At 44.0% G+C, this 27,136-nt stretch overlaps 1 protein-coding gene across 7 annotated transcripts in view; it reads left to right on the top strand.

Moving 5' to 3' along the window:
* The window catches only part of PARN (poly(A)-specific ribonuclease), a 143,381-nt gene that overhangs the window by 54,400 nt on the left and 61,845 nt on the right, over window positions 1–27,136 (top strand). For 5 of the 7 annotated variants that reach the window (XR_007776297.1, XM_050967739.1, XM_050967740.1 and 2 more), the window contains one exon: window positions 22,692–22,766. The exons of the other annotated variants lie outside the window; for them this stretch is intronic. Coding sequence is in view for 4 of the 5 variants with exons in the window: in XM_050967739.1 (XP_050823696.1) it covers window positions 22,692–22,766 (75 nt within the window). In the remaining variant the exon portion in view is untranslated. The remainder of the gene's footprint in view (window positions 1–22,691; window positions 22,767–27,136) is intronic. 7 annotated transcript variants of the gene reach the window in all.

The following is a 27,136-nucleotide window of genomic DNA, read 5'->3' as shown; positions in this document are numbered from 1 at the left end:
CTGTTGTACTGCAATTTATGGAAGTAATATCCAGTTTGTGGTTAATATGGATTGTGCTCTAGTCATGTATAAAGAGCTAAAAGTAAGGTGAAGCTTCAGAAGAGAATTCTTGGTCTTATGAACAAATTTTAAACACTTTTTTTTGTTTTTGTTTTTACTGCTATATTTCTTCATACATAATTTCTATTTGTTAAATAATAATTTCTTTGCCTGCAAAACAGGCTTGATTTCCTTTCAGCAAAATACTTCCTTTTCCTACTTAACCTACTGTGGCTTGAAGATGCTGCAAGGAAGGCAAAAAACTCCCTGGTCCTCTGCCAGTTGACCCATGGGTGAAAAAATGAGAGTTCAATTTTGGGGGGAGGGATAGCTCAGTGGTTTGAGCGTTGGCCTGCTAAACCCAAGGTTGAGAGTTCAGTCCTTGAGGGGGCTACTTAGGGATCTGGGCCAAAATCAGTACTTGGTCCTGCTAGTGAAGGCAGGGGGCTGGACTTGATGACTTTTCAGGGTCCCTTCCAGTTCTGAGATAGGTATATCTCCATGTAGTAGTAGTAGTATTATATTTCTTGCGTGAGTGTTCAGATATACTTATTTTTTTATAGAATTCTATTGAAAGTGTATAAAATTGTTACATATATCATACAAAGTTAGATCCTGGATGATCTGTCTTGTCTTCCTGAGATACTTATATAATCTAGTTTTTTTGCCTTGATATTTCTTGCTTTAAGAATGAAATGCTTGAAAAATACACTTCCTGAAAAATGTTTCTGATGACTTGTGCTCTTCGGCATCAGTCTTCGTAGTAGTTTTGAAACATTTTTAACTAGGGAATGTTTGTCTTTTTTTGTATTCAGAGTCCAAATCAGAATACTTTTGGTAAAGGATAAACTGCACACTTCTTGGTTTTTTTTCCCTCCCAAACATCTTACTCAAAAGTGTTTTTCTTTAAAAGCAGTCTTTGTTATGAATTCTTTCTGTTGAAGCAGCATAGCCATAAAACTTACGGCAACGTAAGTTGTAAATGAGTAGCTGACCAACTTGAGACTCGGTATTATATAAATTGATTAAAAGGAAATTGAAAGTCAAGGCTGCTAGACTGGGTATTTACTGTGAAACCCCTGCAACATATTTGATCAATGTTAACTTCTTGTATCATCTTGACACTTCTTAAAGCGCTATGTGTTCATCAAAATCAGGACCCAGGGGTCCAGGAATGTTTCTTGGAAGATTTAAGCTTGTAGCTATGTATTTCCCTTGACCTTGGGTTCTACTAAAGCCTTCCTTCCTCTCATCTGTAGCCTAGCAGTTGCCATAGTATGTTCTGTGGTTCAGAGAGCACTTGCCGATAGTCCACAGATAGCTGAGTGTTCACATGGTGCTGACTCCTTTAAACTATATTTGCTCGAGATAAGCAATTGCTGTAGTAGCTACAAGGATGTTCAGTCAACATCCAGAAGATATGGTTAAGAGGTAGTTCATGCTAGTAAGTTTGGGTGGTCCTTGGTCTTGCTCATGCAATGGCAATGTTCGTTAGAGGGTAAGAATGTGATCCTGCACCAGAAGATTTCATGCTACCCCAAGGTTTATGGTGGTGAAATTATGCACTGCTTTTTATGTGGAGTTCAGAAGTTCACCTCTGTTTCTCTAGGTTCCAGGCCTTAGGATGTGTGTATATATAGAACACAAACCAGGAGCCTGGCTGTGTTCCCTTTATTTCACCTGAGTTTTACCATAAGGCACTGCCATTATACCACTGGGTGGGCCTTTGTATTCCTGATTGCCTGAATTGGAGTACTATAAAATCTGTAGAAATTTCTAGAAGCTGGTACTCCAGGTTGCTGAACAGTACATAGCTTACCAGGACTTAACTTTCTCATTTCTCAGAGACCTAAAGCATAGGATTTTGCTTGTGAACTTTATTCTTACTAGAAAAAGCATCAGCTTAGAAACCACCAAAACCCTTATCTAGAACTATTCTCCCTAATTCACATACCTCCCTTTAACGTTTAGGGCAAGTCTACACTACAAAATTAAGTCAATTTAAGTTATGTTGACATATAGTCACTGCAGTGATGAAATTGGTTTAGCATGTCCACGCTAGTTCCTTCTGTCGGTAGTGCACATCCTCAGCAGGAGCGTTTGCACTGATTTAACTGTTAGCATAGGACATTGTGAAGGACTGACAGCCGGAGCCCCACTGCCTGGGTCTGTTGTAAGTAATGCAGTGCAGGAGGGGAGGGGTAGCTCAGTGGTTTGAGCATTGGCCTGCTAAACCCAGGGTTGTGAGTTCAATCCTTGAGGAGGCCTCTTAGGGATCTGGGGCAAAAATCAGTGCTTGATCCTGCTAGTGAAGGCAGGGGGCTGAACTTGATGATATTTCAAGGTCCCTTCCAGTTCTAGGTGATAGGTATATCTCCAATTGTTTGTTTATTTATTTATACACTGACATTGCTTCAATCCAAGTACATTGACCTAAGTGCTATGCCTCTCGCAGAGGTGGAGTTAAGTCAGTGTAGTGGGCGACTTACATCGGCAGAAACAACATTGTAGCGTAGATGCTTACAGCATTAGGTCGAAGTAAGGCTTATGTTGGCCTAACTCTGTAGTGTAGACCAGGCCTTACTAATGGCAAATGTTGCCATAGGTCATAGCCAGTAGGGGTTATACTTTCATATCTATGAACAATGCAATAAACTTTCATTTTAAATAGAACAGTATTGTTCACAGGTGTAGTTGGTGCTATAAAACTGTAACATAAAATCCCACTGACACAACAGGACACTTGATACTTGGAAAGTATCAATGCAAAGTGTTTCAGTTTAGAGCCTATCAGATAAGCTTTTCAAAGCATTTTAATCTAAGCCTTTCAGCATCCTCGGGTGATGTTATATAGTAGTACTTCTGCTTTACAGATGGTAGAAACTGAGGGACAATGAGGTTGTGACTTGCCAAAAGCCCCCAAAGAAAGTCAATAGTAGTCATAAAGTAGTAAATCTCATCCCACTACTAACAACTAAACAGTCCATTATTTTTTAAAAAAGAAATCAGAGACTTGTTGTTTTTTTTAAATAAAATCTCTTGTTTTGAAGAGCTCCAATACAAGGTTTCTGATGGAAATACCTGAAACTCTTTCAGGATCAGCCAGCCTCTGCAAAGCTTAAAGTAGTAGAGGAAGCAGATTTAGATTTTCTAGTTCTAAAAAAAAATTCATAGATTTCAAGGCCGGGAGGAACCATGGTGAACATCTAGTCTGACATCCAAAATAATTTCTAGAGGTTATCTTTTAGAACAACAGCCAGACTTGATTTAATAATTCAGTGATGGAGACTCCACCATGACCTTGGTAAATTGTTCCAGTGGTGAATTCCTCTCACCATTAAATTTAAAGCTTATGTTCAGTATGTATTTGTCTAGCTTCCATTTCCAGCCATTAGATTATGTTACGCTTCTCTGCTAGACTGAAGAGCCCGTTATTAAATTTCTGTTCCCCACGTAGGTATTTCAAGACTCTAATCAAGTCACCCCTTAACCTTCTCTTCGTTAGACTCAAGAAGCTCAGTGCAGTTAGTTTATGCTGTAAGGCATGTTTCTAATCCTTTGTCATTCTTGTGGCTCTTTTCTGAACTCTCTCCAATTTATCTACAACCTCCTTGAATTGTGAGCACCAGAACTGGATGTAGTATTCCAGCAATTGTCTCACCAGTGCCAAGTGCGGAGAAGTAAAATAACTTCTCTACTCCTACTCGAGATTGCCCTGTTTATGCATCCCAGGATCATATTAATTCTTTTGGCCACAGTGTCAGACTGGGAACTCTTTCAGGTGATTGTCTACTCCAACCTCCAAATCTCTTTCAGGATGTCTGCTTCCCAGCATAGTGTCCCTCATCCTGTAAATATGGCCTACATTCTTTTTCTTTGAGAGATGTCCCTGTGGGTGCTACGCTCCAGCTGTTGGTGCACTTTCAGTCGGAGATTTTTACAGCAGTACTCACATGGGCTGTGCAAGCGTGGTGCCTGCCCCATGCATCAGCTGTGCCTCAATAGTGCACAGCCCAGGCTCATCAATTCCTTCTCTGCTGTCCCTCACCTGAGATGGAGCTCAGCAGTCTTGCTCAATTATTTTTTTGCTTTAGTAGTTTTTTATACAGTTTACCTAGTTTTTTAGTCAGATAAGTTTCATTTCCCCATTCTTTTCTCTTAAACAAACAAATCCCTTTCCCAGTTTTTCTGTCAGTTAGACAGTTTATACTATGCCTGGCTCATCAGGTTTTAAGAGATGCACTCCATGCAGAGAGGCCATCCATATCTCTGATGGCCATTCTCAATGTGTTCTCTGTTTTGGGGGAGTCCCACATCCCCCCTGCAGTAAACTGAAGGCTAGAGTACGAAAGGAAAGAGACCTGAATCTTCTAATGGAGCTGCCTCTGACCTAGGTCAGGAGTCCTACTCAAGACAGAGCCTGCTTAAGTCCACTAAGGACAAAAAAACAGCCAGCTTCATCACAATACGGAGACCAGCCAGCATCCAAACAGTCTCCGACCAAGTCTGTGTTGTCAGTGCTGACCGCTCCATGGCTAAGCACATATGATGCTCTGGGCAACTCCAGCACCATCCGTACCCCAGCTGCTGCCGGTACACACCTCTCCGGTGCCGAGGCTACAGGTTTAAAGTTGCCTGCCTTTTCTAATATGGCACCGCATAGCACTTCAAAGGACTCGGTGCCAACTCAGCTGAGCCTGCCTGTGCTGCACACAAGTACGGTTGTTGTCCTGGTACCGACACTTCAACCATCTTTGACTCCACATATTGTGCCTCACCAATTGGCACTGGCCCAACCCTATTCCGCCGCTGCCGTGTCAACGCAATATATCGCAGCTCCTTCTACCTCAGTACCACAATTTATTCATTCCAGCGATTTGCTAGTCTCGCCAACTCCAGATTCCCCATTACTTGGTACTGATCTCTCAGAAGAACCATCAGCACGGCACCGACAGCTATCCCCTATTCCCTCTCACTTTTCTTGTGATGAGGACAATGAAGTGGAGGGAGTTTTTTCACCAATTTATCTACAACCTCCTTGAATTGTGAGCACCAGAATTCCTCCCCCCTTCATTCTCCTGCTAGCATTGGACCAAGAAGATCGAAGTCCTCATATTCCAGGGACTTACCACCCTGGTATGGACACCTGTGGATGGGACCGCCCAGGCCCTTCCATGGACAATGGCATTACTAGAGCTCGTGGGGTCCTACAGCAGGCATCACAGTAGCTGGCACACTAGATCTTCTCCTGTACCTGTGCACACTTTTTTGTAATGGATTCACAAGAGCAACCTGCAGCAGTGCACGCAGATGAGGAGGCACCTGAAACCTCTCCAAATAATAATAGTTCAACCTCTTCACTGGATGAGGCTATTATATGTCCTCACCTCCAACTACAGCTGATGATTTTCTTTGTTTTCAGGTCCTCTTCTAAAGAATGGCTAATGAGCTCAAGATAATTCTGGAGGAGATGTCAGAGACTCAGCATAACAATATTACAACCTTGGACGTACTCCAAGATCACTCTATTTATTAATGGAGACATTGTGGAGCCTGCCAAGAATATCTGGCAAACCCCAGCCACCGTATCTCCTACCTGCAAAAGGGCAGACCGGAAATACTGTGTCCCCTCCAGGGGTTCAGAATTCCTTTTCATGCACCCAGCACCAAATTCACTGGTGGTAGAAGCAGCCAACCAAAAGAACAGCAGCATTTCCAGTCCACTCCCTGTGACAAGGACAGCAAAATAATGGACCTGCTTGGCCACAAAGTTTATGCATCATCCATGCTACAATTTGGAGTGGCAAACTACGCAGCCCTAATGGCCAAATGTGATCACAGAAATTACAGGAAGCTTATGGATTTATTTTAATGACATCCCAGAGGACAAGAGACAACAATTCAAAGCAATAGTCTCTGAAGGGCAGATTATTTTCCACATGGCACTGCAGGCTGCCCTTGATGGTGCGGACCCAGCTGCCAGGTCCACCGCGATGGTCATAGTGATATGTCAAGCTTCGTAGTTTGCCTCTTCTTTCCCATGCGAGATACAAAACACCATAGAGGTTCTCCCCTTCGATTGTGAGAAGTTATTTGTAGCAAAAACCAACGAGGTGCTGCACATGATGGAGGATTCCAGAGCGATGCTCAGATCCTTAGGCATCCGTACACCAGCAACTAGGAGCAGTGGAGACAGTGCCTGATACACACAGAAGAAAGGATGTTTATTCCCACTGCCCTTTGGCTTCTCAGCAGCACCCTGCATCTTTTCCAAGATTCTCATGGTGGCAATGGTGCACTTATGCAAAAAAGGAGTCATAACTTTTCCTTACCTGGATGATTGCCTGCTCAAGGCGCAGACTCTCGAGGAGGCCATCCAAGCCATGCAGATGACCATTGAATGCTTCCAGGGTCTTGGCCTACAAATAAACAAAAACAAATCCACATTAACTCCTACTGAACGACTAGAGTTCATGGGCACTCTCCTCAGTTCCATAACCGGGTTTGCATCTCTCCCATCCTAAAGATTCAACACCATAAAGAATCTTGTCGCCAAGTTGCAGAACAGTCTGCAGGTCACTGTCGGCGACTTTCTGCAACTTCTTGGACATATGGCCTCTTGCACTTTTGTGGTCAAGAATGCATGCCACTGCAGTGCCAACAGGGTTGGATGACCACTGTCTACAGACCAAATGTGCATGGTCTAAACAGACTTCTATCCATACCTAACCAAGTCAAGGACTCACTCACATGGTGGACTCTTCCAGACAACCTTTGCTCCAGAGTCCCATTCATGCAGGAGTCCCCCTCCGTTATAGTTACCACGGGAGTTTCCCTCACAGGCTAGGGGGCACACATGGCACAGCACACCACTCAGGAACTCTGGTCCCCTACAGAAACCTCACTACACGTAAATCTTTTAGAGCTCCAGGCGGTCCGTGATGCCTACCTCCAATTTCTCCAACACATCAGGATCGTGACCAACAACATCGCCTGCATGTTTCTTGTAAACAGACAAGAGAGGAGCTCATTCCCACTTGCTCTGCACAGAGGCTATGAAACGTTGGGATTGATGCCTCCAACACAATATCCAAATTTCAGCCTCCTACCTACCTGGTTCATTAAACACCACTGCAGATGAGCTCAGCGGATCTTTTCCCCTAGATTATGAATGGGAGATAAATGATACCGTCCTACACAACATATTCAAAATATGGGGCTTCCTGCAACTGGATCTTTTTGCAACTTCAACCAACAAGAAATGCCTGGAATTCTGCTCTAGAGCAGGCCTAGGAAAGCACTCGATGGGAGATGTGTTCATCATCAAATAGAGCAACAATTTCCTATACTCATTCCTCCCAATACCACTTCTTCACAGGGTATTACAAAAGAAAAACACAAGCGGAGAGGGCCAGGGTCATGCTAATGGCCCCTACGTGGGCCCAGACGGGTGTGGTACCCCTTTGTAACAGGATGTCGGTTTGTCCGCTGATTCCACTCTTTTACCCCCCTCCAACCTGTTACTACAATATGGATCAACTATACCACCGCAACGTAATGGTGCTGCACCCCAAAACATGGCTTCTCAATGGTTCTCTAATGAGGAACTCGACTGCTCTGAACAGGTACAAAGAGTACTGTTACATAGGTAGAACACAATCCACACGTATCATCTCCATAAATGGACTAGGTTCACTCACTGGTGCTCCGCCAAGCAAACAGCTCCTGCTTCCACCCCTCTTTCATTAATACTAGACTATCTGGGCTCTTCTTTATCTCCATAAAAGTGCATCTACTAGCAATTATGGCATTTCACAATAAGATCAGTACTATCTTTGCCCACCCCATCACAAAGCGATTCCTCAAGGGCCTCCAGACCCTATACGCAGACATTAGATGATGCACTCAACCTTGGGACCTGCATTGAGTCTTCACATGCTTGATGCACCATCCATTTGAGTTACTTGCAATATGCTGCCTCCTACATCTATCCATGAAAACTGCATTTTTAGTTGCCATTGCGTCTGCCAGGCATGTAGGAGAACTTGGAGCGCTTATGGCTGACCCACCATACACTGTTTTTTAACGACAAAATTGCGCTTCGAACGCATCCCAAATTTCTCCGGAAGGTGCATTGCTGTTTCCATCTCAATGAACTCATCCATCTACCAACCTTCTTTCCTAAACCGCATATGAACACTTTTGAAGCAGCAGTGCACACACTCAAGGTGCTCAGAGCATTGTCCTTTTATTTGGATAGGACTAAGCCCTTTAGGGATTCCCCTAAACTTTTTCATTTCAATCACAGCACAATCCAAAGCAAATCCATTTCTACCCAGAGAATATCCAGTTGGATAGCAAACTGCATCCGCCTATGCTACCAACTAAAGAAGATGAATCCTCCAACTTCTGTTAGGGCCCACTCCACCAGATTGATGTCAATGTTTGTGGCATTCTTACATAACGTTTTCCTCACAGATTATTTTCACAGCCGCCACCAGGGGTTTGGAGCATATCTTTTGCTAAGCATTATGCTCTTATTCAGGGACCCTGACCAACATTCAGATGGGCTGAGCTGTGCTGCAGCTTTCTAACCAGACCCGAAGTCCTTTCCTTCTTAGGAGATACTGCTTTTCAGTCATCTGGAGTGGAGCACCCATAGGGACATCTGTCTCTCCCTCTCTCTCTCTGTCTCAAAGAGGAAGTTACTCACCTATGCAGTAACTGACGTTCTTTGAGATGAGTGTCCCTGTGCTCCACTACCCACCTGTCTGCCCTCTACTTCGGAGTTTGGAATGGTCTCGGTTGTAGAGAAGGAACTGAGGAGCCCGGGCCATGTGCGTGCTATTGAGTCACAGTTGGCATGTGAGAGAGGCACCATATGTGTGCGGCCTGTGCGAGTACTGCTGTAAAAATCTCCGAGCTAAGGCGCAGGGATGCACCAACACCTGAAGTGGAGCACTCACGGGGACACTCATCTTGAACGTTGGTTGACTGATCATGTCCGTTCCAACCAGGTGTGTGCATGCCACATGCACACCAGCTGGAAGACTTTTCCCTTAGCGTCCATTTGGTCGGCCTGGGCGCCCCCCCCAGAGTGGCACCCTCATGGTGCCCAATATAGGGCCCTTCCGACCCTCCATCTCCTCTGTTCCTTCTTACTGTTGGTGACGGCTAGTTGGAACTTCGCTGACTCGTAGCAAGCGCTTTAGCAGTGTCTGATAGCATATTGTGTATATAGATATAGTCTTACTTTATAGTTATATTAGTTGGTGCCTGGGTCTCCAGGTTTTAAAGTCTGTGAGGCCTGTGGCAAGTTTATGCCCAAGAGTGATCCTCGCTCTTACTGCTTGCAGTGCCTTAGTGAAAGTCACCAGAAGGACAAGTGCCATATCTGCAAGCGTTTCCGTCTCAGAACCTTCAAAGACCAGGAACAGACGCCAACTTCTGTTGATGGAGGTGTTGTTGAGGGCACACTCCGATCTGGGACCCACTGAACCGGCACTGAGCACGTCCTCATCGGCGTGCGAAACTGCCCCAACTAAGGACTCTAAGGCCTCCTGGCACCGTCACGGCTTGGGCCATAAGAAGTCAGCTTCAGCATGGTGCCGCTCTCCATCTCTGGTGCCGGTAAAGAAGAGGCGACTGGTGCGGGGTCCATCACTCCTCTTGAAAACTAAGGGGTCTGCGCCGTCCACGAGTGTCAGGCCAGACCCGCTCCTCCTTGCTTCCACCCAGCGTCTCGTCGGCTCCTGCCCCAGCCGGGGTCCAGTTGTCTGAAACCTCCTTGATCCCCAGACTGCCAAGGGGACATAGAGGCGTTTGAGGTAGCCACAGACGTGATGCGCCTCCCAGTGTCGTCCTCCCCACAGAGGAAGGACAAGTCGCCAGTGACCTAGGTGCCCCTCGTTCCACTCCAGGGGCAAGCCAGCTATGATGACCTGCCATTCTCCATCACTGGCACCTCTTGCACAGACAGAAGGGCCCACCGTTCCCTAGCTTTGCGGCACCACTCGCCACCGACCCAGGATAATGCTCCTCTGTGGTCCTCCTACTTGGAGACTGTAGACTCTAATCGCTCCACCAGATCGTGGAGCAGGAGGTCCAGGTCTCAACGGAGTCACCAGCCGTACCCGGCACCATGGCAGCAGCAGTGGCAGCCATCTGCTCAATGGCCCTTCTGGACACCGTGGTCTTACTGTCAGAGCCAGGGCTAAGTCCATGGTCCGCAATCCAGGACTGTGTCGGTGTCTTCGGCATCTTCTGTGCCACAGACAGCGCCAGCACCACTGTCATCCAAGGGAGCGTCACTGCTGGCACAGACCACTCTGGCACCATGTCTCCAGGCAACAACACCGTCAAGGACTCCAGCTTCAACCCCCTCCATCACCGTTGGGTTCAGCACCACCAGATTTACCAGCCCTGGTGCCGAATCCCCCATCAGCACTGGTACCGCAGCTCGAGTACCATGTGCCGAGGGACCCCAGAGGGGCCGAGGGTAGCTAACAGGGCCTGCTACCCATCCTCTCATCCTCGTCCTTGACTGATGAAGCGGTCGCGGGGACATGGACGGCCCCGGCTCTCAAGAACAACTGTGTTCTCCAGCAGCTAATGAGATGGGCCGCTCAAAGCCTGAGGATACAGGACGAGGAGGTGGAGGAGGATTTGGATCCTGTTATGGACATCCTTGCTCCCTCCAGCCCATCCAGGGTTGCTCTGCCACTGATAAAAATGGTAGTTATCTGCCACAGATATTTGGACATGTCCTCCGCTTCTTTGGGCCCTACAACCAAGAAAACAGTACGAGGTAGTGCTGCTCGAAGGGGTACGAACACCTTTATACCCACCCTCCCCCAGACTCGGTGGTGGTCGATGCGGCCAGTGAGCACCAGGGGTTCCAAGGCTCCACCCCTAAAAACAAGGACGCCAAGAAGCTGGACCTGTTTGGCCGAAACGTGTATTCGACCAAGGGCCTGCAGCTCCGCATAGCCAACCAGCAGGTCATTGTGAGCTGCTACGGACATAATACCCACTTGGCAATGGCTAAGTTCGTGGAGCTCCTGCCTCAGGGCTCTCAGGTGGAGTTCTCTGCCCTGTGGAGGAGAGGAAGTTGGTTTCCCGGGCCTCTCTGCAAGCAGCTCTGGATGTGGTGAATGCAGCCTCACGCCCGCTGGCCACAGGGGTAGTGATGAGGTGAGACTTCTGGCTACAGGTCTCTGGACTGCCCCATGAGGTCCAGCAGACCATTCAGGATGTTCCGTTAGAAGGATCCTCCCTGTTCTCTGAAAAAACAGATTAAAGGACTCTAGAGCTGCTCTGTGCTTGCTGGGGCCAGGGGCGGCTCTATGCTTTTTGCCACCTCAAGCACGGCAGTCAGCAGGTGGCCTTTGGCAGCATCCCTGTGGGCAGTCCGCTGGGGACGCAGATTCAGCGGCGTTTCTGTGGGTGATCTGCCAGTCCTGCGCCTTTGGCATACCCACTGCCGAGGCAGTGGGTCTGGCGGACCTCCCACGGGCATGCCACCAAACATTGCCTGAATACTGCCCTCACAGCAACCAGCAGGCCGCCCCCGCAGCTTGCCACCCCAGGCACGTGCTTGCTGCACTGGTGCCGCCTCTGGCTGGGGCTCCATACGCCAGCTACCCAGTGCAGAGATTTTAGGCCTTAGCCTGCCCCTTGGCCTTACCAGGTGCAGAACCACCAGGACGCTCCACGTAGACAAAACAGGAGTGGTAGGAGGAGGCAACATCCCTTTTCTGGGCAAAACTCTGGCCAGCCCAAGCCTCCACTGGGGCCTAGGCCACCCTTTTGAAGGTGTGCTGGAGGACAGCTCACCAGTACAGACTCTGGATCCTTCCCTTCTTACCTTTTCATCTCATCTATTCCCTTTCTACCGTGCCTGGTCCCGAATTACTTCACACCACTGAGTGATCCGCACAGTACAGAGGGGATATTCCATCCAATTCTGTGCCCTCCCACCCCCTTCCTTGTCCCTCTTCAGGGACCCTCTCACAAGCAACTTCTAATTCAAGAAGTGCAGTCCCTCCTCTTGGTGGGGGCAGTGGAGAAGGTTCCTCAGGAGCTACGGGGCGGTGGGGTTTACTGCTGGTATTTCCTCATACTGAAGGCCAATGGGGGCCTCAGACCTATCTTGGACCTGCAGCAGCTTAACAAATTTGTAAAGAAACTTGAGTTTCGCATAGTCTCGCTAACCTCCATTATCCCCTCACTGGATCCAGGAGATTGGTACGCCACCCTCAACTTGAAGGACGCGTATTTTCGCATCGCAGTAGTCCCCACATCACAGACGCTACCTCAGATTCATGATGAGCAGCGGCGACTATGTTTACTGTCTTCCCGTTCAGACTGTTGACAGCTCCCTGATTATTCACAGAATGCATGGCAGTTGTTGTGGCATTCCTGCGTAGGCACCAGATATAGGTTTTTCCTTGCCCCGATGACTGGCTGATCAAGGGCCGCTCAAGAGCCCAAGTGGAGGGTCAGGTCGAATTCATAGGAAGGACCTTCCTCAAATTAGGTCTCCTGCTAAATGAGGCTACAACTACTGTCCCCGGTGCAGAGAATAGAGTTTATAGGCTCAGTCCTTGACTCAACTCAAGATAGTGTACCTCCTGGAAGCCAGGTATTGCTTACTAGGGGACATCGTATGGGGCCTCAGTTTCCCATGACCACAGCAAGGAACTGCATAAAGGTGCTGGTACACAGGGCTGTGTGCACTTATGTGGTACAGCACGCCAGACTCAGACTGCAGCCACTCCAGTCTTGGCTGGTGTTGGTGTATCGGCCAGCCCAAGACGCTCTGGATAGCATCCTAACCCTACCTTTCCTGGTGTTGGACTCTCTCCTATGGTGTCTCAACCTTTGAGTGGTTTGTGCTGGAGTGCCTTTTGCCAGCTCTCAGCCCTCTTTCTCATTGGTGACGGACACCTCATATCTGGGCTGGGGAGCTCATCTAGGGGACTTCAGGACTGAAGGTCTTTGGTCTCAGGCGGACCTTGCTCTGCACATCAGTGTCAAAGAGCTGAAAGTGGTGTGCCTGGCATGCCATGCTTTCAAAACCCACATAGCAGGCAGATGCGTCTCAGTCCTCATGGACAACACCTCTGTGATGTTCTATATCAACAAACGGGTGCATGCTCCTCTCCCCTGTGTCGGGAAGCTCGCACGCTATGGGACTTCTGCGTAGAGCACTTAATCCACCTGCAGGCGTCATACCTCCCAGGAGTGCAGAACAGTCTCGGTTAGACCTTCCACAGCCACGAGTGGTCCCTTCGGCTGGATGTGATGAGCTCAGTCTTTTGCCTCTGGGGGTCTCCCAGATAGACCTGTTCACCACTCGTGGCAACAGGAAATGTCAGCTATTCTGCTCCCTCATGAGTCAGTCCGGGGTCCATTGTGGATGCCTTTCTATTCCTGTGGGGAGGCAGCCTGCTCTATGCTTTTCCACCAATTCTGCTTGTCCACAAAGTGCTCCTCAAGATCCGCAGGGGACTGGGCCCGAGTCATACTGATAGTGCCGTCGTGGCCGCGCCAGCACTGGTTCACATTGCTCCTGGGAATGTCCATAGTGATACTGCTAGCTTTACCGCTGGTCCCAGATCTGATCACACAGGACCATGGCTGACTCCGGCACTCGAATCTAGAGTCACTCCACCTCATGGTCTGGATGCTCCCTAGCTGAACATTGTCCTGCTTGGATCAACTCAGACAAGTCGTCTTTAGTAGTAGAAAGCCCTCCACCAGGGCAACGTGCCTTGCCAAGTGGAAATGGTTCTCTATCTGGGCAGAGCAACGCAGTCAGTCGCCATTGCTCACCCCCATACTGTTCATATTGGACTATCTCCTTCACCTAAAACAACAAAACCTGTCCTTGTCATCAATAAGGGACCACTTAGCCACCATTTCCGCCTTCCATCTGGGCACGGACGGCTTCTTGGTCTTCACGCATCCTCCAGTCCTTCATTTTCTCAAGGCCTGGACAGGTTCTTCCTGTGGACACATCAGCCTGTCCCAGAATGAGACCTTCATCTAGTCCTCTCCAGACTTACGGGCCCTCCATTTGAACCACTGGTGACGTGTTCCCTGCTCGCTCTCTCTCTCTCTCTCTCTCTCTCTCGTACAAGGTCGCGTTCCTCACGGCAATTACTTCAGCTAAACGGGTATCAGAGCTCAGGACCCTCATGTTCGAGGCCCCTTACACAGTTTTTCATAAGGACAAGGTCCAACTCAGACCTCACCCGGTCTTTCTCCCTAAGGTTGTCTCCCAGTTTCACGTGGGCCAGGACATCTTCCTCCCAGTGTTTTATCTCAAGCCACACTCCTTCAGTGTGAAGCACAGGCTGCACTCTCTAAGTACGCAGGGCCCTAGCCTTCTACATAGAGAGGACTAAGTCGTTCCGGAAGTCCATCCAACTCTTTGTGGCTGTGGTGGACAGAATGAAAGGTCTCTCTGTCTCTTCTCAACGCATCTCGTCGTGTATCACATCCTGCTTTGGGAGTATTACGGCCTGGCGAGGGTGCCCGCCCCACCGATTACCACCCACTCTACCAGGGCCCAGGCCTCCTTGGCGGTGTTCCTGGCACAAGTCCCCACCCAGGAAATTTGCAGGGTGGCTACGTGGTCCTTGACGTGTACATTGACGACGCACTGCGCAATTACACAACAGACCAGAGATGATGTGGCCTTTGGATGTGCTGTGCTCCAATCAGTGCATGATTCCGACCCCACCTCCTGAGCTTTGCTTGTGAGTCACTTGGTTGAAATGGACATGAATAATCACTTGAAGAAAAAATGGTTACTCACTTTCTCATAACTGTTATTGTTTGAGATGTGGTGTTCATGTCCATTCCAATGCCTCCTGTCAGAATAGCTGGCAAGAAGGAACTGAGCAGGTGGAGGTCAGCAAGGCCCTATATTGGGCGCCATGAAGGTGCCGCTCTAGGGGGCATGCAGGCCGACCTTACGGACGCTGCTGAGGGAAAAATCTTCCGGCTGGCATGCATGGGGCGAGCATGCACCTGGTTGGAATGGACATGAACAACACATCTCGAAGAACAACAGTTACGAGAAAGTGAGTAACTGTTTTTTACTGAACAGTTGAGTAACCTCCTCATCTTTGTTCCTGGAAGTATACACGTTTCCATTTAACCATATTAAAACGTGTATTGTTTGCTTCTGCTCAGTTTACCAAGCGGTCTAGATTGCTCTGTATCACTGACCAATCCTCTTCAGTATTTACCACTCCTCCTGTTTTTGTTGTCGTGATTTTAACATGTTTCATGCTGCATTTTTTTAACGAGTTTTCTTACCCTGGCTAAATGAGATATTTAAAACTTTCATAACGAGTGCTGGTCAGAACTAAAGAAATCTTGGCACAGGATTGTGAAATCCCAGGATTGTGAAATCCCGTTATTTTTACCTCTTTAAACTCTTTAAATGCTATTAAATATTCAATGTTGTCATTAGATGACAAATGTGATAGTACTTAACCAAGATTTAATGCTAAATTCATAGCCATTGTTTAGTCCTTGCTAATTATAGGTAACTTAGACTCAAAGTATTGTCAAACTATTACCAAACTTTTTTTTTTTAATTCACCATAATGAGTGACTTGGACTTAATCAGACTAAACATAGCATTTTGATAGTGCAGGAGTATCGTTTAGCTGGGGAGGAAAAGTGGATGCTAATCTGTTTTCATTGTCTAAGCTTGATGATGTTCAAAATGTGAAATGCACAAACACTGGATTTTTTAAAAATTCAGTTTTAATAATTCAGATGGTACATAGATAAGATTTTGACTTCTTAAAGTCACTTTAAACCAATATTTGAAACATATATTGAAAAATCTTATTTATGCCAGCACACCTAGACTTCATATTCCACATTGCTTGGTTGTAACACCTGTTGCTTGAGCATTTGTCTTCAAGGTTTACTAATTATGATAGTGTTTCAATATCTGTCATAAAATTAATATTTAATCTAGCTTTATAAGTTTGCATTTTAAAAATAAAAATGGTATTTTAAGGTGAACTACCCAGCCTTCCCCCCCCCCCCCCCCCAAATGCTTCTAGTATAGTAATATGTACCAAATACCTCCCATATACTCTGGAGGAATTCAGCATGTATTAAAGAAATTTTAGGAAAGGTTATACGGGTCACCATGAAAGTTTTCCATTCTGTTTCTGCTCTGAGCATTTCTGGCCTTTCCATTCCCAACTGAAGATAGATTTCTTGACCACCTCCTCTAGCTGTTCTTGCTGTCTTTGCACTCTGTCCTCCAGCCAGAAAGTTGAAATGTATAGTTTCTATTAACTGTTCTCAGTTACGTTAGCCGGCAACTGCTGTACAAGTACCTGCACTAACCCACTGCTCACAAGATAAAGACTTAAACTGTTTCCACTGTCCTGGGAGCAGGTGTCCAGAAGTTGCTTGCAGCTTCAGGGTGGCCTATGTAGTACTCAGCCAATCTTTAATATGAAAACAGGGAGAGTCTTAGCATATCCTTCCATAGATATTGTTTGAATAATGTATAATTCACTTCGGCCAGGGGTCCCCAAAGTGGTGCCCGCAGGTGCCATGGCGCCTGCAGGGGCATCTAAATGCGCCATCCTGGCCGGCGGTGGAGCATCCACCGAAATGCCGCCGAATTTCTGCAGCGTTTCAACAGCGACGCCTCTCAATGACATCACTTGGCGGCGGCAAGTGACGTCATCGAGAGGCGCCACCGCTGAAATTCGGCGACATTTCTGCGGATGCTCCACTGCTGCCCCATCCTTCGTCGGGTGCCCGCCAGGCGAAAAGGTTGGGACCACTGACTTAGGCATTATAGTGCAATGTTTTGTCCAAAAAGATGATTCCCATATTTTGGGTTGTCACACTATTTTAATTTAAGGAAAATAAATTTAAAAACTAAAATATTGAGACCAAATATTAACATGGTAACTTTTCCTCAGAAATGGCAGATTTAAGTTTCCTCTCCTGACATTTGAATAAAATAAATTTTAATAACACTTAAAAGTTAAGCTGTAAACTTTTTAATGGGGGAAAAAAATCTATTTGACAACTTGTGACCTTGTAGGCTAGGCTAAAATGTCATGTCTTAGATTGTAGAGGACAGTTGGCCTGTATTAGATGTCTCAAAACTGAGAACTCTTCCTGGCTCAACCCTCTCCTGCTAGTGTTTTGTACTCTAGTGAATGTCAAATATTTGGCTTGGTATTGCAGTATGTAAGTTGGCATCCAGCTGTGTTTTTTGCTAAATACTGTACTTGCAGCACAGCTGTGTCTATTTTTCAGACATCTATTATCCTTTCGCCATACTCATGAAATATACAATATTTATAAAATTTATTGAGAATGCTTACCAGATGTGCTGGATGACCTAGCTTACTATTCTCTCCTGCTTCTGTGAGCCTATTTCTCATCAGTTAACATACTCTTAATCAAAGGTCAGCTTAAATATGAGCAAACTTATTTTGCATGGACTCTTTGATCAGCATGAGGAATTGCAAAACAATTCCTTTTGAGGTTCACGCACTTTGGATTGCAGGTTTTTATGTTCATGCCTCAAAATAATATTTAACCTAGTATCTCTTAACATCCCTTGTACTGATGGATTAAAAATGATGAAATGAGCAAGTATCAAGGAAAATGAGTACCGGTTGGGTCAGAATCCAGTAATGAAGGGTAGAACTGTGGAGTGGCAAATGCAAGTAAACTTGAAATATGCGACATGACCATACAACTGGATGCCAATGAAATAAGTTAATATGGATTCATCATAATTAAATCAAACTGAAAAAAAATACTGCATGACATCAGTACAGTAAACTGTTTTAAGATATGTTTGGAGCAGGGTTAAAGTGGCCAGGAAAAGGTTTTCTCTGGCTAGTGTGAGGTTAACAGATCATTACCAGATGCATATTGTGGACTCCTCTCTACTCTTTTTTTGCCTTACTCTGAATTCTTATACTCAAAGAACTGTTATGCCACCTGCAAAAGCTAGTAGCATAATTCTCCCCACTGTACTGAATCCCGTCCCCATGGGAGGGCAGGAATCCACATTCCTAAAACATTGTAGACTGTTAGAATAATGGAGAAGATCGAACCTCTTGAAATGCAGTGTAGTATAAACATAATTTCAGAGAACTTGTGCTTAAGTGATAAACTTCATTTACAGGGTGATTGAGCTTTCTGTTACGGAAATCCTGAACTAGAAACAGTTATTCAGTTTGGGGCTGTCAGAAACCATATTGAATCAATTATATTTCTTGGGGGTCTTCAGATTTATTGTAGTTTACATCCTGAACACCTGACCCACTCAGAGGTATAGTACTTAACTTGCACACTAAAGAATAAAAAGCTCAGGATGTTTAATCATAGCAAAAAAGAGCATCACTTTATTATCTGATTAAGCTTCAAAAAACATTCTGTAACCTATCTGAATAGGATGGAAAGCGAAAATTATTAAACTAACTTACACTTGGAATGAGAGTTTATATCAGTAATGATCTGAGAAGATCTTTAATTTGTGGTTGAGATTTAATTGAGACAGACTTTGTCTGGGCATGCTATATTTTGCTGTTTCTAGTTACATGCCTCAAGACCTACTTTGGAATTGGATTTGTAGTAGTAAATTGAGCTAGGCTGGCAGAAGCACTCTTTTATGGTAGTATAAACTGTGTCTACAGTAGGAGGGTTTGCTGGTATAGCTATGCCAGTAAAAATTTTTCTAGGGTAGAAATGGCCTTAAACAACCTTCAGGTTCAGGTCTATGGTTTTGGACAAAGTCAATTACACAAATGTATTTCTACTCAGAACTGTTTGTCTAGTCTGCAAGGCTTTCTTACCCCTCCTTTGGGACAGCACTACCAAGATCTTAACAGAGACAACATGATAGCGATGCATTATATAAACAGAGGAGTGGAAGATATTCCCCCTTATATCATGAAGCAGTTTATTTTGTGAGAATGGTACATTCTTTATTAAATCAACCCAATAGCTCTTTATTTCACCTGGGATTTTAATGTGCTGCTGCTTTTGTTTTTAATGGACCCTTCTTTTGAATCTTTCATCATATTTGCTATATCATCTCTCTGTAAGCAACATTTTTAGTGGCTATCACTTCAGCTCACAATGAATGAGAAACAGGCTTTGGTGATGGCCCCCTTCCCTATGTGCTGTATTCCATAAGGACAGAGTTATAATTAGGCTGTACCTGTAGCTTTTACCAAAAAAATTCAGATTATCTTTTAAGTTAGTTTTTACATCTGCCAGTATTTTTCCCAAGCTGCTTGGCTCTCCCACAGACACTAAGTTTTATATACACAAATAAGAGGACAAGGCTCTAATAACATTATTTAAAACAGTCATTCTGAAACTCTTGCAGGGTTGTGGTAGCTTTTGCTAATAAATCCAAGGAATGGATGCCACCTAGACACTCTCAAAGTAGGTTTCAGATTGTATTTAAGTTTCTTACATATTGAGCAAAGTAATCCTCCCTTTTCAAACTAGTGCAGGTACTCTTATGGTTCATTTTAGGGGAATCTCTATTTCTGAGAAGTAGAACAATTACACTGCTCTACAGCCGAAATGCTTCTGAAATAATGTAGTCCAACTTTACTAATTCTGGGTCACTGAGAACGAAAATGATGCTTAAAATTGTTGATTGGCTCTAGTTTTCAAGATATGATATTGGGTCAGTATATACGACCCTTGACTTGGGAATGGCAAAGAATAAGTGAATTATAAAGGGAAGGGATCTCAATTTAAACCAGAAATGACTAAAATACATCTTTGACTGGATCTATGAATAAATCTGACTGGGTTTGGACAGTACTTGCGTTTTAGGCAAAACAATGAATGATGCAATCTGAAGCTGGTATTGCGTCATACGTGATATGAATTGTATCATGTTATTCCTAGAAGTCATGGATGATGCAATCATAACGAAGCTTACGTCACTCTGCTGAACAAATTGCCCTATATCAGCTCTAGAAATCATACAGTGTCGTGCTCTCTTATTTGTCAGTGTTTGATTTTGCAAAGGAACACATTTCTGTTTAGCCAAAGTGAGCAGAGATGCCTCGTACTTGTGTGAACAGTGCAGATAACTTCTGCTATGTTTGTGGTGAAGTGACTTTTGCATCACAAAAGCGCAGTATAACCACTGTGGTTAAGAAAGCCTATCCCCTTTATTTTGGGTGCAAAATTGGAGATCAGGGCAAGAGGTGGGCCCCACACATATGCTGCAACGCTTGTGCAACAAATCTTCGTCAGTGGTTGAACAGGAAAAGAAAATCTATGCCTTTTGCAGTACCAATGATTTGGAGAGAGCCAACAGATCATACCAGCAATTGTTACTTCTGCATGGTGCCTCCAGTTGGGAAAGGTGTGTCAAAGAAGAAAAAGTGGACTGTGCATTATCCAAACATTCCATCCGCTATATGCCCAGTACCCTACGGAGAAGGACTGCGGGTTCCTGATGCACCAGAATCATTCTCACTTGAGTCAGACGAGGAAGGGGATGAAACTTCTGGTCCTGAACCATCAGTGTCACAGGACCCACATTTTCTCCCATCCTCCTCCTCTGAACCACACCTCATAACACAAAGTGAACTGAATGACCTTGTCAGGGATTTGGAACTACCCAAGAGTAAGGCAGAGCTGTTGGGCTCCAGACTACAGCAGTGGAATCTCCTGACAGGTGATGTTAGGGTTGCCATGTTCCGTGACCGTCAAAAGGATCTTGTCCCATTCTTCTTCATGGAAGGTGAACAACATCGATGGTGTAATGGCAGCCCTCAACATCGTTCACGATCCAGATGAGTGGAGACTGTTCATTGATTCATCGAAGATGAGTCTTAAAGCTGTTTTGCTGCATAATGGCAATGTTTTGCCATCAATTCCAGTTGGTCATGCAGTCCATATGAAGGAAACCTATGACAACATGAAACAACTTTTGAGATGCATAAACTATGACCAACTTCAGTGGCAGCTTTGTGGCGATTTGAAGGTTGTTGCTCTCTTGCTTAGTCTGCAGACTGGATACACAAAGTACTGCTGTTTTCTCTGCGAATGGGATAGTCGTGCAAGAGATTCCCACTACATCAGGAAAGATTGGCCACTGCGACAGTCATTGGAGCCTGGGAGGAAAAGTGTTCAGCATCCACCACTTGTTGAATCAAGGAAGATTTTGTTACTACCCTTACACATCAAGCTGGGTCTGATGAAAAACTTTGTTCAAGGCCTTTGACAAAACACAAGCAGCTTTCAAGTACCTCCATGGAAAATTTCCAAGGTTAAGTGAAGCTAAGATAAAGGAAGGTGTCTTTGTTGGTCCTCAGATTCGTGAACAACTTCGAGATGATACATTTGACCATGCACTGCGTGGCAAGGAAAAGACAGCATGGAAAGCCTACCAGTTAGTGGCAATAAATTTTCTCGGAAACAACAAGGCAGACAACTACAGGTTGTTGGTGGAAAACCTCCTCAAGGCATACAAAAGCCTTGGTTGCAACATGTCACTAAAGATACATTTTTTGCACTCTCATCTAGATTTTTTCCACCGAACTGCGGAGCAGTGAGCGACGAGCACGGCGAGCGATTTCACCAGGAAATTGCAACAATGGAGAAAAGCTATCAGGGCAAATGGAGCCCGTCAATGCTTGCAGACTATTGCTGGACAGTGACAAGAGATGCTCCATTTAATGAATACAAGAGACAAGCCAAGAAGCACCGAGTAGACACTGAATAGGACTAAACTATGTACATAATAGTTTTTTGCCTTTTGTTTCATAATTTTTATTTATATAACCCTTTTGCTGATTTTTAAAGTGTTACATAAACAGGACAGGTGAAATATTATCATGTAAAGCAACCGTAAACACATGAAAAGACCTAGGTTTACAATTAATAATTAAAACTCTATCTACACAATATACATAGACATAAAATGTAAAAACTTAAATATCTTAGAAACAGTAGCCAATCAGTTGTTTTAATTGTTGTATTTGAATTCAGCACATCAAAATGCATAATATATAGCACATTTTATCTCTGAAGCAGACGACTTTCTCAAAAATTGTAGACCAGTGTTACTTACAGTTTTACTCATGTATTTGCCAGTCATTACTCCATTGTAGGAGCTTCTAGATCAGATTAGGCAGGTCTGTCTTAGTTTTTTAGATAGGAGTCTTATCACCCAGCTCCTTGAGTTAATTGCTGGTCAGCCACTGATAGGTGGACAAATGCTTGCAGAGGTTACCTAACTTACAGTAAGTGGAGTGCTTTAGAAATGCTTTTGTCCACGTGGGTACTATGACCCACCTTCCTTCCCCACTTGTAACTGAGTCTTCTACCTGGATGCCTATATTGCTGAAGGAGATGCGTGGAGGTTGAGGATGCTCAGTGCTTCATGTCCACTCATGGTTTAAAAGATTTTGGGCTCATGTATGTGAGGTGTATGTATTACAGTAAGATCCAAGTGGACATAATCATCTCAGGCTCTAGTTACTACAAGGCAAGTGGTTTTATCCATCCCATGGCACATCAGTACATGGAATGACCCTGTTAGATTGTGGGAAATGTCATAACTGTTGTGATGATTCTTGTTTTATCTGCGTTTTTAGGTAACATTCTGGTATCTTGGATTGATGATACATCAGCATTTGTGTCACTTAGCCAGCCAGAACAAGTACAAATAGGTAAGTGTTATTGGAATCACCTCATTGTAAGGTTTGCTTGTTGGCACAATAAACAGACATTGAAAGGATTGCTCCTGTCTCTTCTAAAATTCCTCAGTCCATAATTTCCTTCTAGATGGAAAATAGTAGGAATTTCATTTGCCACTGTTTCTCTTAATAAATTGCTGTCACTTTGTATCTACCATTTATCTTTATGTATGAGTATCACTGAAATAACAGCAATACAAACAGGTATGGGAATTTTGTTGAGCTGTTAGAGCCAGTTGAGGTAGACAGAGATTCAGAACTCATTTGTTCTCCTGCCCGCTTTGCTTCCTGAGCATCATAAAAGAAGCCAGCAGAATGGGTAGGTTCCAAGGGGCAAAGCACTGTGAAGTCATGCAGTATTATGCAGAGGATCACCAGGTTGTTGTAGCCCCAGTGCATGTGTTGGGTTTATAGGCTTTACTGCAACTAATTGAGTAGTTCTTATAGTAAAACTTACTGAAACTCCATGTTTTCCCTATCCACATTGCTATCTGCATATCATAGAACCGGAAGGGACCTCGAGAGGTCATCTAGTCCAGTCCCCAGCACTTGTGGCAGGACTCAGTATCTAGACGATTCCTGACAGGTGTTTGTTTAACCTGCTCTTAAAAATCTCCAATGATGGAGATTCTGCAGCCTCCCTAGGCAATTTATTCCGGTGTGTAACCATCCTAACAGTTGGGAAGTTTTTCCTAATGTCCAACCTAAACCTCCCTTGCTGCAATTTAAGCCCATTGCTTCTGATCCTATCCTCAGAGGTTAAGAAGAACAATTTTTCTTCCTCTTCCTTGTAACAACTTTTTACATACTTCAAAAATTGCTGTCGTGTCCCTTGTCATCTTTTCCAAACTAAACAAACCCAATTCCCTGGCTCAGTTTCTTGTCTTCTCTTCTCCTCTTTCTCTCCCCTGCCTCACCAAGCCTACCAAATGATACTCTCTGTAGAGCAAAATTGTGAGGGTTTTCACTAGATGTCTGTGTCCCCAACTACCTTAAGGTGTGACACATCTTCTTAGATTTGTTTCATGATCTACCAAAGGCATCAGCAGTACAGAGTACCCTTCTGTCTTTATTGTAGAAGAGGACTAAAACATTTTAGGAAAGATGAAAATTAGTTTTTACTTAATTTGGGCTGCCAATGTTTGAACATTCACATGCTTAAAACATGATTCTGTTTATGTTCCATCTCTGCTTGAGTGCTTGTGTAAAGTCCACTTTCTAGCGTGGGCATCTTAAGTTTGCTTAGCTCTTCCTTATCATACTAAATACTTAGTGAGCTTTGCCAGCCTGCTCATTATTGCTGACTTTTGTTGGTGCCAAAGAGTTGATTGGCTTATTACCAAAACCAAGTTTTGCAAAGGCTTTTTCTCATCAGTAGCTTGTTCAAGAAAACATCCAATGATCTTAAGGCAAGAACACAAAGGCTTGTACAGCTGAATAGGTAGAAATATGCCTAAATATTTCAGATGGCAAACTTCATTCACTTTAAATCAAATTCAGATATTAAAACTAACTTTCTCTAATAGTATAATTGTATTATGGTAGTTGATTGATTGAGATATTACAAACAGAACCCTTTGTGTTATGCAATTTGTAGCACTGTTCAGAAATGCTATGTGACAGTCATAGCCTAATATCATGGGTTGTTTTCCCTTTTGACAATCATTCAGAGAACTCACCAACTCACCTGTGAAGTAAATCCATGAGGTCTAGTGAAAGAGATGAGGGGAGATATCCGTGGTCACAAATCTCCAGACAGTAGAGTTGCTGAATGCATTTTTCTCTGAGTAGTTTAATTCTGACACAGAAAATAGAAAACAGACTTCTAATCCTATTGGACAAAATACTTTTTATATTAATGTTTAAACATTGTAACCTTACTTAATCCTCATGCCAATTTCATACTGATAAGTAGTTAATGACCTTCTTTAAAACACTGACCTCTGGAAACACACAAGGTCCAATAAGGAAATTACTGCTCACTATGGGAAGTGGAACGAGAGCACTGTTTACTTACAAAAGGTTTTTAAAAAAAAATAGACATTTTCAGAAAATAAAGTGGCTAAATAAGTGGCTCATTCTTGAGTAAATTTAAGAAATTGACTGCATATACATAAGTACTGCACTTAGGAAGGAAAAATCAGATGGACAACTACAAAAATGGGGAATAACTGATAGGTGGTAGTACTACTGAAAAGGACCTGTGGTTATAGTAGATCACAAATTGAATGAGTCATCAGTGATAGGTCAGGTTTTCCAAACCTTTTATGAGGAAAGGTTAAACTGGGTATGTTCAGTCTTGAGAAAAGAAGACAGTGCTGGGACCTGATAAGCCTTCAAATATGTTAATAGCTTTTATAAACAGGATTGTGATCTGTTCTGTCCGTTGAAGGTAGGATAAGAAGTAATGGGTTTAATCTGCAGCTGGGGAAGTTTTAGGTTTGATATTGGGAAAAACTTAACTATAAGGTTAGTTAAATGCTGGATTATGTTACGAAGGGAGGCTGTGGAATCCCCATCATTGGAGATTTTAAAGAACAGGTTGGACAAAGACCCATCAAGGATGGTCTAGGTATACTTAGTCCTTCCTCAGTTCAGTGCCATAGGCTAGATTACCTCTTAAGATCTCCTCTAGCCCTACATTTGTGATTCTATGTAATGTCCAGGAGCCATACCAACACCCAACCCTGCCCCAAAATTTAGCCCAGTAAGGTCCACACGGATCCTCTTAAAATGTTAATATGAGCCATTCTCTGTTACTTGTAAATTATATTAGTGAAACAACCAACAGAACACACAGTAGGAAAGGGAGGAGAGATATAACATGATTCAGGAGAAGCAGGAAGCGGATTACTTTCTCTTTGCAGAGCTCTGTAATGCATGTGACTTCCAGTTTGGTGCCTGTGACAGGAATTGTCAAATGTGGGCCCCCCCATAAGGCCAACAGGCTGCCTTCATTGCTATCAATCCCCCAGCAGTGTCTTAAAGATATGTAAGTAATTCAATTGAATTACATGCATTCTTTGAGTATTTCAAACTTGGACATCAGGGAGAGGCTCCTCAACTAATTGTGTGCCTGCAAATTCTGCACAATAGTTTGAAAACTAATTTGTGTACTCTTATTTGCTTTTAAAAGCTGTACAACATAACCCTAAAGAGTGTAGATTAGATTATTTGTAATAAGCTTACAATTACAAAGAGCAGTAATACACTTGCACTTAAAGTTCATGACTTGTGTATATGTCACAGACGAAATGCACCGATGAAAACTCCTTTCTGCTGGATTTGATAGTGGCTTTATGAACTACAGGTGTTCTTATAAAAATTCCAGTCTCTTAATGCTAGATGCTGCCAGTAGGTGCCATTAAGTCAAGATATTCAGAATGTAGCTAGGGGAACCAAGTACGGTTTATTGTTACACCAATTGTGTGTTAGAGATGCAAGTTGGGTGAGATAATACCTTTTATTGGACCAACTTGTGACAAGCTTGAGACAAGCTTTCGAGCTTACACAGCACTCTTCTGATCATGAAGAGCTCTGTAAGCTCGAAAGCTTATCTCTGTCACCAACTCAGGTTGGTCCAATAAAAGGTATTTCCTGACCCAACTTGTGTCTCTAATGTCCTGGGACCAACATGGCTACAAAAACACTGCTTGTGTATATATAAACTTTAAGTATGTTCTGCAGCAAAATGCAAAGGTTTGAGAGAAAATGTGGACATTGCAAATGAAATTCGTAACTGGCCTATACTCTGTAGACGGTTTTTGATTTTTAAATTTCAAAGTGTGTAAATTGGAGGCTGAGTTACTTGGCACTATAGTGTGACCACATGAGAATTAGATAGCAATCACTATAATACAATGAAAATTTTCTAACTTATGTAACTTTACTTCAGTAGGTTATTTTTTCTATAAGAAGTTACAGAAATATATCACAGATCAATTTCTTTTCTCAGGATAATATCAACAGTTCTTGTCCTCCATACAGTCTCTACCAGTGCTTTCAAATACCGTAAATAAGGCAAAGTTTAATTGGCATAAAAGAAAATGAATATCATTGTAAAAACATAACCAGGCAAAATTGTGAAATTTATAGGTAGCACCCAATGGATTATTCTTGTATATGAGATATGTGCTGAACCATATTTTGAGACCCGTTTTCAGCTCCTAAACAGACATGATCCCGTACAGGTATAGACATAATCAGACTGAGAAAGAAAGATATTGGTAGCTGGAGGGGAACTGCGTGTGTTGGAGAGGACGGAAAGAGGAGTTTGCAACATAATCATGATGGAAGATAATGTAAGGGCTTGTCTGTGTAGTGCAGCAATGCATGCTGCAGGG

Source organism: Gopherus flavomarginatus, chromosome 9, assembly GCF_025201925.1.
Source record: "Gopherus flavomarginatus isolate rGopFla2 chromosome 9, rGopFla2.mat.asm, whole genome shotgun sequence".
NCBI lineage: Eukaryota > Metazoa > Chordata > Testudines > Testudinidae > Gopherus > Gopherus flavomarginatus.
Note: the sequence above shows the minus strand (reverse complement) of the source record. Positions and strands in the feature narration are given on the sequence as shown.